The sequence below is a fragment of the Phyllopteryx taeniolatus genome, chromosome 23 (genome assembly GCF_024500385.1).
Source record: "Phyllopteryx taeniolatus isolate TA_2022b chromosome 23, UOR_Ptae_1.2, whole genome shotgun sequence".
Lineage (NCBI taxonomy): Eukaryota > Metazoa > Chordata > Actinopteri > Syngnathiformes > Syngnathidae > Phyllopteryx > Phyllopteryx taeniolatus.
In genome coordinates this window covers 8,208,446-8,221,016 of record NC_084524.1, presented here as the reverse complement: position 1 = coordinate 8,221,016, position 12,571 = coordinate 8,208,446, and the positions used below count along the sequence as shown (strand labels likewise).

At 47.0% G+C, this 12,571-nt stretch overlaps 1 protein-coding gene across 1 annotated transcript; it reads left to right on the top strand.

Moving 5' to 3' along the window:
- Window positions 1-311: 311 nt before the first annotated feature.
- tex261 (testis expressed 261) lies at window positions 312-6,305 on the top strand. The gene is made up of 6 exons (XM_061763666.1): window positions 312-520; window positions 1,717-1,796; window positions 1,864-2,017; window positions 2,098-2,165; window positions 4,297-4,399; window positions 5,159-6,305. The coding sequence occupies exons 1-6, from the start codon at window positions 451-453 to the stop codon at window positions 5,272-5,274; spliced, it is 591 nt and encodes a 196-aa protein (XP_061619650.1). The 5' UTR covers window positions 312-450; the 3' UTR covers window positions 5,275-6,305.
- The last annotated feature ends 6,266 nt before the right edge of the window (window positions 6,306-12,571 follow it).

Below are 12,571 nucleotides of genomic sequence, written 5' to 3'. Positions count from 1 at the left end.
GCACGGATTATTTGACACCCATTATGTGCAGTCTACGTAACATCGACATGTCGATATGCATAATGTGTACGCGTAAACATGACATTTTCCATTGAAACTTAATGGACAGACATTAAATCCAGTGAAATAATGAAAATGTACATGTGCCGTGTCACATTTGAACGACGACTAACCATTTTAAAACGTTCCGTAACCCAATGGGTAATATAAAAGCTATAAGCATCATTTGGATTGGACCCAAAAATGCAGGGCGCTGTTGTCCTCCAACGACAGGTGGCGCTCGAGACAAAAGAAAACCCGCGCGGGCCCTCCTTCAAGGTTCTCCCTTGCTTGCGCTCGAGGGAAACCTTTGACCGGAACTGCGTTCCCTGTTAGCATTGCTAACTTAGCAGCTAACTGGCTATTCGTTGGCGTGCTTCCTTTTTCACGCGTCCTTTCTCATGCTGAGAGATGTGGTTTATTTATTTGCTGAGCTGGCTGTCACTGTTGATCCAGGTGTCCTTCGTCACGCTAGCTATAGGTACGTGCTTCACACCGCGAAAGGGCGCTTAGCCACTGCTACTGTTAGCCGCGTTGACGAGGCGACGTCGCAGCACGACGTGTTTATGAAAGCCGGGGAAACAATTCTCATTTTCGGGCAGGCGGTGTTCGTTTGGAACTTGACGGATTTGTGTTACAACAACGAGGGATTGCAATGGCTATCGCTCAATTTGGCGATTGCAGAGTGTAAATGGGGGAATTTTCGGTTGCTTTGAATCGGTGGAGAAACGCGGAAGGATGAGCTAAATATGGAAACTCGCTCTTAATGTGGGCATTTTAGGATGAAAAATCGGGAATGTGATAAATAGCTCCCAAGATAATCTGAAATGCACTGAATATATATTTTGAGGCGTTTTCTTGTTCTTGTTGTAACGTTTCCCTTTCCTTAAATCGTATTATACGAAAACCCTGGAACCCTGTTTTATATTACATTCAAATTATTATTTTTTTTTTTAGATGTGCCTGTATATGATGACTACCATTTTAGAAACAGCTAGGCACACAGAACACGTGCAAACAATATTTCATGATTTCATGTCGACACAACATGATTGTTTTGGTGTCATTTTCCACTGCCATAGCCACCACCATATTGCAATGCATCGCACACTATGTGGCCTGAGGGAGAGTTGCCTGCGATTTGACACTTTGGCAGCAGGTGGCGTCGTGTGCACGTGAAGCATCAGGAAATGGACCATTACTCGAACCGATGGCCGAAGTGTTACGATGCTTCATGAAGCTTCGTCTTGCCATCGCTATTAAGAAGTAACGACGCTACTTTTGCTCCGTTACAATGATCTAGATGTCGCTCGCTCCTATTATTGCTTATTTATTCACTATTTCGTGCGCGAGATTTCGACCTCCGCGTCGGGCGCCGTTTGCGCCAATCGTTTAAGTCGAGTTCGCCGATCGAACGACACAAGAAGGTCACGTGACCTCACACGTCCTCCATTGGGCTTCCCGCGCATAGCCATTAAGACTAGATTACCACCAAGGATTTTGAATAGGATTTATTTTCAACTGCAATTTTTGAATTTGAGAAAATAACATTGAATATATCGATATCTATATCTATATCTGTATCAATCGATACACACACACCGTATACAGGCTTTGTCCTGTATTTATAACGGGAAGCCTGTTCCCTTTTCATGTCCGACCCCCATCTCGCCGCAGCTGCTGGTCTGTACTACTTGGCAGAACTAATAGAAGAGTTCACGGTGGCCACCAGTCGAATAATAAAGTACATGATCCTGGTAAGCCAGTCGTCAAATGTGCGCCGGGGTGCACGTGGGCGGGCGTCCCATCTATTTTGTTGTGCAGTTTTCGACAGGCGTGCTGGCAGGTCTGTACGTCTTTGAAAGCTTCCCAGCATTGATGGTGGCAGTGGGACTCTTCACCAATCTGGTCTACTTTGGCCTGCTGCAGACATTTCCGTACATCCTGCTGAGCTCACCCAACTTCGTCCTCTCCTGCGGTATGTGCGCGAGCAAAGCCCTCACCTCGCTCGGCTTCGTGTGATGGCGTTTATAAACTGTTCTCTCCTCCACCTTGCAGTGTTGGTTGTGGTCAACCACTACATGGCCTTCCAGTTCTTTGCACAGGAGTATTATCCTTTCTCAGAGGTAACGTCACCTCAATTTTGAAAGTGCCAAGTTTGCGTGGCAAATTCACTAGATGTTGGGAACAACCCAAGCCATCCAGACATGCAAAGAAAGTAGAACAAATGAAATGTGAAATGACACAGGGAAAAAGTATTGAACACATGACGGAAGGGAGGCTCAGAAATCGATCAATAATCAAACTGCAATCCAGCCCCTTGGCAGTGCAATTGGTTCAGTCCCAATTGATGGCCTCCAAAACGTCTCAATGCCAGTAAACTTTACACTGATCTGATCGGTACCGGCCGATAATTAGCATTTGATGCCGATCGGCTTTAATGGCATAATTGGCCGATCCGATCGATGACGTCGTTGACATTTACTCCACGTCGCCGTCGTGTGCAGTACATTCCAATCCGAAAGCTACTTTATTTTTAGCCTTGTCGCGTGTCTTTCGACGTAGTACTGTCAATATCTGACCGCCAATAAAGTTATTTAAAACAAAACAAAACACGTCGGCGGTGTGAGTCAGACAATTGCAATCAAATCTCGTATTCCGCTTTTGACGATCGCTGGGCTTCGTCTTGTCGACTCCAACGCGACCGGATAGACTCGTTACCACGGCGACGGCAACAATCATGGATGGCGCTGTGCTGTGTGTTTGTCAGAACAAAATGGGGAAAGCCGTGTTAGTGGTCACCGGTGCTCGGAAGAGGGCGTTCATTTCAAGTTTTCAGACCCCCTTACATTTTTCATATCGCAGCCATTTGCTAAAATCTATTATTAAACCCTATCTTCTGAGCATGCTCGAGATGGCTCTCCACCTCATTGGAGTCCAGCTGTGTTTGATCACACTGATTGGACGAGATTAGAAAAGCCACACCCCTTGCCTATATAAGACCTGACAGCTCACAGTGCATGTCAGAGCAAATGAGAATCACGAGGTCAATGGAACTGCCTGAAGAAACAGAATTGTGATCTGGCCAAGGTTACAAAAACATCTCTGCTGCACTTAACGTTCCTAAGAGCACAGTGGCCTCCATAATCCTGAAATGGAAGACGTTCGAGACGACCGGAACCCCTCCAAGAGCCGGCCGTCCGCCCAAACTGAGCAATCGGGGGAGAAGAGCCTTGCAGAACCCAAAGATCTCTGCGGCTGAGGTCCAGAGGTGCAGTCGGGAGATGGGAGAAAGTTCTAGAAAGGCAACCGTCACTTCAAATAAGACAATGAGCCAGAGCACACAGCTAAAATAAAGGAGTGGCTCCGTGACCGCTCTTGAATGGCCCGGCCAGAGCCCCGACTTAAACCCCATTGAGCATGTCTGGAAAGACCTGAGAACGGCTGCCCACCAACGTTCACCATCCAACCTGACAGAACTGGAGAGGATCTGGAAGGAGGAATGGCAGACGATTCCCAAATCCAGGTGGGAAAAACTCTCAATCATTCCGTCTTTTTTCCGTCAATATGCATTGTGGGGAAAAAATGAACTTCAATGATTTTAGCAAATGGCTGCAATATAAAAAAAAAAAAAAAAAAGAGAGAAGAATTTAAGGGGCTGTGAATACTTTCCGTACCCACTGTATTTTACAGTTGAACAATCTCACGGCGCACCCACAGACAAAAATCTGCTGCCATCGACGAGGATGAGGAAAATGAAACCAGGGTGGACATTTCAGCAGGATCATGATCCAAAACACATTGCCAAGGAAAAAAAACAAAAGCTGCGAGGATGGCCCAGCCCGTCACTCCAATTCAATCGGAAAGTCTTGGAAAGAACTGAAACTCAAGGTCCACCAAAGAAGCCCACGGAATCTCCAAGATTTGAAGACTGCTTGTGTGGAATGGGCCAAACTCACCCCAGAGCAATGCATGCGACTAGTTTCTCCATACAGGAGGCGTCTTGAAGCCGTCATTGCAAACGAAGCATGAAATACATACCAGTTGGCGTGTCCAATACTTTTTCCCCTGTGCCATTTCACATTATTCTTAATTCATGATCTTATTTGTCGTACTTTCTTTGCATGTATGAATTACTTGGCTTGTTAGCAACATCCGGTGAAATTTTCATGTCAAAATATATTGACGCGTTCAGTACTTATTTCAGCCGCCGTGAAGCTTTCCTCGGACTGAACGCCGTCTCATTTTCCCCCTCAGGTGCTGGCATATTTCACCATCTGCCTGTGGGTGATCCCCTTTTCCTTTTTCGTGTCGCTGTCGGCGGGCGAAAACGTGCTTCCGTCCACCGTGCAGCAAGGTGGTGAGTGACTTTGTGCTGTCGCAGCTATTCGCAGTCTATCTAGCACCCATGGGTCATATTCTATCAGTAAGTCGGAAAACGTGCTCTGGGTGAAGCAACCTTCAAATAATCATAAATATAATAATAATAGTACTGCGATGGGCTGGCAACCAGTTCAGGGTGTACTTGATCAAAGTTGCTGAAAGAAAGTGCAGGGTCGACTCCCTCATGTTTAGCAAGTCTTCCCTTGTATAAGTGAGTCGCCTCATGTCTCCAAAGACAAAATCCCAGAGAGTACGCTACTGATGCGACTGCACGGTTCGGGGCCATCTTTGATTATTTATTGGAATATTTTGTGTGCAAGTCACGGGACCTCATATCGGATCAATTACGAAAGCAGCCTTCTCGCAGCTGAACAGCAATATCCAGAGTGAAGCTCTTCCATGCTTTTATCGCAAGTCGACTTGACTGTTGTAATGGTCTTCTGACTGGACTCCCCCAAAAGAGTATTAACCATCTGCAACTCATTCAGAATGCTGCAGCTCGGGTTCTGACCAGAACATAGGACTCCAATTGGAAAGTCTCTACGCAGGCTCCCACTCAAGCTTTAGAATAGATTTGAGAGTTCTGCTACTGCTAATGCGCTATATGAATACATTTAAATACCTCCCTGTTACATAAAAAAACCAACAAACAAAATATTCTAGGCAAGTGAACATTCCGGAGGATTGATGATGTTTTGTGGGTGGTTTTGTTTTTCTTTGTTTTGTTTTTGTTTAGATGACGTGGTGTCCAATTACTTCACCAAGGGCAAGCGGGGGAAGCGCTCTGGGATCCTCCTGGTGTTCTCCTTCCTCAAGGAGGCTGTGCTCCCCAGCCGGCAGAAAATGTACTGAGGGACTGGACTCCGGGGGGGGTCGGGGGGGCAGGACTGTGGGAATCGTGTGTATGTGTTTGGAATTCCAATGTAATTGTGGCTCAAGGGGGAAAGAGGTTGGACTGCTGGGCGAGCCTCTCGACTGCATTGGACTGTCTCGTTAAGGTGTTGAAAAGCCTATTTTTGCGGTTTTGCAAGACACACCCAGAAAGCTTGTGCTAGGTTGCCTGGATCAGTCATGTTGCCGTTCTCCAGGCAGTTTGGAAGCGGAATATTTCCGAGACCTCGGGAGTACGGCAATTTCGGAATGAGCTTTCGAGACGTGTAGCGGCTTAGAAAACAGTCGACGAAAGCGCTCGGCGAAGGCGAATGAATGAAAGCCACCCGTCATCACGTCAACCGGACTGTTTTGGATGAAGATATTTTTCCACCTTGATTCCAGCATCAAACGCGCGTGGAGCCCGACCTCAATCGGAAACGTTTGTGAGCGACGCGGTTCAGTCGCTTTCCCCCAAATCCCACAAAATGCGGCCGCAAATGACCCAAACCGATTGGAGTAAAATCATTCTTGACTGCACTGCGCAAGAGCCCGAGTTTGACTTCTTTTACTGTTGGACGTTTCTTTGTATTGGTCCATTTTGATTCCAAATTTTGTATTTTTCATTTGCAGAGGTGACTTGACTCGAGTCAGACTTACTGCAAGTCGCCATTTTTTTTTTTGCTTAGCTCTAACTTATGGAGGACTTCGCTCGGTATTCATGAGGCTTGACCTGACTCAAACTACACGAGTGCCCTTTTACAATTCAACAATAAGGAAAAGAAAAAACAGTTCCGAGGCAAAAGCCACTGCTGACGAAAAACAACATAAAGGCTCATCTTACTTTTGCGGGGGGGGGGGGGGGGGGGAACAACAAACAAACCACCTGAATGATTCCCAATACGTCTGGGAGAATATTCCCAGACGAAAGTGAGAGACGAAAGTTGAACTTGTGTCTTGTGACATCTGGCGTAAATGTAACAACATTTCAAATAAACATCATCCTACCATCAGTCAAACGTGGTGCTAGTGTGATCTCTGGGCCTCATCGGAATCCGAATCCGAATCATCTTTATTTGCCAAGTATGTCCCAAAAACACGCAAGGAACAGTTCGAAGGACTAATATTGCAATAGTCCGGCGCAATGGCCAAAGGAGTGTATGCGGTTTACAGTGACGAGTAGCGCGATCATCTGGGACCGTGTCGATTGTGCAAATGGTTCGGATACTCCTCAGTCAGTGCGCAAGTGGGGCAGATGCTACCCTGGCGTGCGTGGCCAGTATTGGTCAACGGCAGACATGCAAATAGCGCAGCGTGGCGAGATGGGTGCGGCACTGGCTGCGTCACGTGACGTCTGGAGCTCCATGAAGCTCGACTCAGTTAAATTCTCAATGACTTAAATGTGAGTGCGAATGGTTGTTTGTCTCTATGTGCCCTGCGATTGGCTGGCGACCAGTTCAGGGCGTAGCCGGCCGGGATAGGCTCCAGCACGCCCGCGACCCGCGTCGGTAGAAGCGGAATGGAAGATGAATGAATGACCTTCTGACCCTGTGCTGCCCTCTGCTGATGAATTGGGTGAAGTCTAAAACCAGGAGTTGGGAAATGAGCCCTTGGATGTGTTTTCCTCATTCATGAGCCACCTGGCCCGGGACCAAAGTTGCCCTCGCGGAGCTCCCGGACTCCGCTGTTGAGCTGGAAGTGCGCTGATTTGATTCGCCGATACATTTCCTGGTCCGATTGCAATTTCCTCGGTATTCAAACAGTCGTCGTCCGCATTCTGTTCACATTTAATCATGTATAATCTATTTTTATAATCATGCTGAACATTTTGCACTTGTCCCGGAAATGGACCGTAACCACAGCAACGCTGGAAAGGTTAGGCGTCGACTCGCTTTTGAGTTTCGACACGTTTCTCATGTTGTCGCTTTGCGTTTAGCTCGAGACGGCGAGTTAGCATGCCGCGGAAGTGTCGCGTGCGTGCGCGAGTCCGTTGCTGGCCGCCCTGCCACCGCCCCGGATAGAAACCCGCTGTGAGATATATCTTTGCCCACGTATGCAGACGGCACGCCGGTAATGATGATATGATATTCGTGATCTGTAGCCCCAAGACAGCATTGATTCATGCGTGGCATCGTTGGCACGCTGCCTGTAAATACACCGAACGTCGTGCGAGAGTGTTGTATCCATATATTCGTTATGATGCATGATTCACTTATTACGGATTCAGTGCCGTTATTTATTTATTTAAAAAAAAATATTTTTATGTCATCTCTGATACAGTTGGCCTTATTGGCGATATGATTTGAATGCGGCAAAAGAAAGCTTACCGAATAAGCTCGGTTTGCGTAGATTTCGTAACTCAACAACACAGAACATGACGTTACAGTCCGAGTTTTGAGAAATAATTCACAAATGTCACCCTGAGCCGGACGAATAGCTAATGCACACACTGACAACAATGTCAACAGGAACAAACGTAAGTAAAGAGCAACACCTAGCTTGATTTTCTGCTACTACAGTACTGTAGAGAACCAAAACGAATTCTGGGTTTTCATGACGCTTTTTGCAGACGACAGTCTCGAGACCGTCAGTGTGGCGATGATAAAAGCAGGAAGTCACCATGTTTGCATGGGCTGTCACTCAAACAGAGCCTTTTTATAGGCATGAGCTTATGTGGAGTGTGTGCACGGTTCCCTCAAGTGGACAAATAATAGCCGGTGTCGGGAAAAGTTCATTTTCCATGTGAACTAGTTCAAGGTTTAGTTCACCGTTCCAAAATTGAACTTTTTTTCCCCCAATACTGCATGTTGCTAACGGGCTATTACCCTCAAACTACTTGCTTACTTATTGCCCCATTGTCGCCAGCCACTCGGTCCACACTAGTAGCCGGCTGCAGCTTTCACCCTGCAATCTCAAACAAAATGAGGAAAAACATGTTGCTTGAATGGTCTTTTTTTAAAATGAGGAATTAAAACCAAAACAGGATTTCTGTCCTTAATGTGCAAACAAAAACACGCAACGCGATACCAGCATGCGAGTCCTCAAGGGTGGGTAGGGGGGTACAGACGATTTTGATTGTCCGAGTTTGTCCTTTTTTCTGGCAGCGCCAAACCAGACTGTGATGGATGAACACAGAACTGATTCAATGACCGCTGTGTCGAACTGCCCCAGCAGCTCCCGTGGCAGGCCGTGCTTCCTCAGAAGCCGCAGGAAGTACATCCTCTGCTGGGCCTTTTTGAGGGCGGAGTTGATGTTGGTCGCCCACTTCAGGTCTTGAGAGGCTGTAATTCCCAGGAACTTGAAGGTCTCGACGGTTGACACAGGGCAGTTGGACAGCGTGAGGAGCAGCTGTGGCGAAGGATGCCTCCTGAAGTCCAGAATCATCTCTACAGTCTCGAGCGTGTTCAGCTCCAGGTTGTGTCGGCCGCACCGCAGCTCCGGCCGCTTAACAGTCGCTACGTCAGGAGGGAGCATGCTGTGACAACGGGAGAGATTGCGGGATTTCTGAAGACGAAAAACATGGCGGCGCCCCTTGCATAGTCTTGAAAAAAAACAGCTACTACAAGATAAAATGTTTCTTTTGCAACGGCGGATGGTCGCTTCGTTCTTTTCTTTTTTGCCTTCGCCAGCACGCCCGCGACCCTTGTGAGGAGAAGCGGCTCGGAAAATGGATGGATGGATTCAACAGGGATTGCATAGTTTTGAACGCGTTATGTAATTCTGTGATGGTTATAGGAACATCAAGGCTGTCTTTAATTTGTGCATCGAATTGAATAAAAGCTTCAATTTCTTTTTGATCTGGGTTGTTCGATGATGAATTTTCCCGATTTATCATCGTACTCCCAGTTAGTTCTTAACTGTTGTTGGAGCAAATCTCTTCTTTTTGATAAGATAACGTCGAACTGATGTTTTGCCTTTTGAAGTTGGTTTCTTAGCGTATCTGTCGGATTAATTGCATATTCTTCTGTGAGGTGTTTAATTTTTTCCTCAATTCCGTTTTCCAATTTTTGTTCTTGTTTTTTTTCTCATACGAAGAATATGATACAATTCGACTTCTCCAAACGGCATTCCCGGTTTCCCACAACAGAGATGAACTTGGAATTTGATGGCTGCAACGCGGGACAGGCTCATGTTTAGCACTGTGTTGCATCACCTTTCCTTTTAAAAACACTAAATAAGCGTTTGGGAACAGAGGACATTAATTTGTTGAAACTTTGTAGGTGGAATTCTTTCCCATTCTTGCTCGATGTACAGCTTCAGCCGTTCAACAGTCCGGGGTCTCCGTTGTCGTATTTTACGCTTCATGATGTGCCACACGTTTTCAACGGGAGACAGGTCTGGACTCCAGGCAGGGCAGTCTCGTACCCGCACTCTTTGACGACGAAGCCACGCTGTTGTAACACGTGCAGAATGTGCTTTGGCGTTGTCTTGCTGAAATAAGCAGAAGGGCGTCATGAAAAAGACGTCGCTTGGATGGCAGCATATGTTTCTCCAAAAGCTGCATGTGCCTATTTAACACAACGTCCCAACTTCATTGGAATTGGGGTTGTAGATTTGGTACCATGCATTCTTTTTTGTTGTTTTTTTGACAGTTTTCGGGAGATTTTTGGGTATTGTGTTGACGAATGTTATTTAGAGAGGATGATGGAGAGAATACTTTTAAGTACTGCAAAGCCAGGGTACATAGAAGGGCAAACACTGAACATAGGAAAGAAACCGTGGCAAGGGGATAATATGGTTTGTGGTTTGGAGCGACTTGTGCGTTTAGTGTGCGTGGCAGCAGGCAGAGCGGTAGGAGCGAAGATCCACGCTGGTGGCATGCGTCACTCTGTTGTTGTTTCTCTCAGCAAAAGTGGAAAGAAGGAAAGCAAATACAATCCATGTTTGACAATTCCTAACGGCAACAGAAAAGTAATCTTGTCGACTTTGGAATCTGTCGAGAAAAGCGTCAACGAGCTGTGTTGCTTGCCTTGCGCTAACCAAATACATTTGCTTTGCTATTCAAAACATTTGTCAAAATGTCCTCATTTTTTGAAACGGATGGTCTGTTTTTTTTTTTTTTTGTTTTGTTTTTTTTTACCCAAGAGGAAAGTAATGAAGCTAATCTATTCAAATTCGGATGTAATTTATGAACCCATAATGTACTTTTAAAAACGTTGTTTGAAAGTGTAAGTATTTGTAGCCACGGTGACAGTAATTTGGTAATAGAATTAGGAGATTTATGAATGGAGCACGAGGTCGAAGGGCACAGAACGAGCCGCGAAGCCGCGTCACCTCACGCGCCGGAGCGATTTGGGCCGATGTTAATTTGCTCCGCGTTCGGCGGGCGGTTCACCGCTCGGTCAGGCCTCTCTGATACTACACGGCCGCTCGCATCGGGAAAGGTTCTCGCGTCACATCGCATTTAGGTCGAGACGCCGCTGAACTGGAAATGCACCGCGCGCGGGGACCCGGCTGCCCTGCGGCCTCCGGGTCCTGGAGTCCTTCGATTTCCTCGTCGAATCCTCGTCTTCCGAGCTGTGTTTCTCTCAAGCGTCCATCTCGGAGCTGCCGCCTGCTCCAGAAAAGCCTTTTTGCTCCAACGATGAGTGCAGCGAGCGAACACGTCTGTCTTTGTATGACTAGCTTGCCCCCGACACACGAACCTCGTAAGTTCCAATTCCGTGACGACTTCATTCCATTGTTCCCGAGCACCCTATGTGGTCATTATTATTATTATTCCCATCCGGATGAAATGCAAGTAATGCTTCCCCAATGACAGTTTGACATCTGACTGCGGCTAATTAAAGAAGAGTTCAAATAATCTGAACCAGTGGTGACCTTTCTGAAAACGAGGAGGTGATTCTTCCGCACACGAAGACATCAGCAGTGACTTCACGTGAAGTCGTCGCCCTTAAGTGAAACTTGTTGAAGTGTCCTCGCATAGCATCGCAGCGAAGCAGACAAACGAAGGTCAAGTCACTGGCCGACACGATTGGGTCGCATTCGTTTTGCTTCCATCAGATGTCTCGCTTGCTGTGCAAGGTCGCTGAATAATACACAAAAAAAAGGCCTCTTCGGCAGCACATTTAAAATTGATGGAACATCCACACTTACCAGGTCCTGCTAAAGGGTCAGAGGTACCATACATGGCGCAAAAACCGAGCCGCGGGTCGCGACCGAAAGAACGGGATCCCGGATACGAGCGGCCGAAATGAGTTTTACGGGCTCTCCCTTAGAGAGAGGGTGAGAAGCTCGGTCATCCGGGAGGATCTCAGAGTAGAATCACGGCTCCTCCACATCGAGAGGAGCCGGATGAGGTGGCTGGGGCATCTGATTTGGATTGGAGGTGTTCTGGGCACGTCCCACCGGGAGGAGACCCCGGGGACGACCCAGGACACGCCGGAGTCTTTCGGCTGACCTCGGAAGAGCTGGATGAAGTGGCTGGGGAGAGGGAAGTCTGGGCATCCCCGCTAAAGCTACTGCCCCCGCGACCTGACCTTGGATAAGAAGTAGAGAAAGGATGCACGGATGGATGGTTTAGATTATTTTTTTTAGAGGTCTGGTTCAAGTCACAGCACAATGTGGAATGATGTATAGACATGCACTGTGTTCTTCTTCCTTACATGCTCAGCGGTTGCGTGGATTGAAAGGGTAAATAGCTGAGCTGTGTGCTATCGTTGACAAAGCAAAGATGGTTTCAGTATTAATGTGATATCTTGCAGCATTAAACTTTAAAATGATGTTGGAAAAAAGTACACTTTGAGACATTTCATAGGGTATTTACAGTAACTTCCTGGCAATTGTGCAGCATTGCCAGAATGCTCCTGTCAACGTGAATTACAGTAATTGACTGACAAGAGTGTCAAATCGATTTCTTGTCATTGCGGCGCAGCTGAGTTACACGCGGTAAGCAGGCGCTCTTCTGGCGTGCAGAAGGCCGGCACGTAACACTTCTCGTAGCATCGAGCAGAACTAACCAGGATGTCACTCTATTGCACGCAACCCACAGTCGGGGTTTCATGGAAAAAAAAAGTGCAACAGGCTAATATGGTAATCTATATCGTTCACGAACATCAAGGATTAACATCTTTATTATGGCGACAGTTCAACGTTTCATGGAGCTCAGTAGGTAGAGCAGGTCGTCCAGGAACTGAAAGGTCACCGGTTCAAATCCCGGCTACGACTGTCCGCATGTCAAAGTGCAAGACACCGAACCCTAATTTTGTCCCACTGGGCCTGGCGGCGCCTTGGATGGCAGCAGTCACCCATTGATGTATGAGTGGGTCAACGTGAGGCT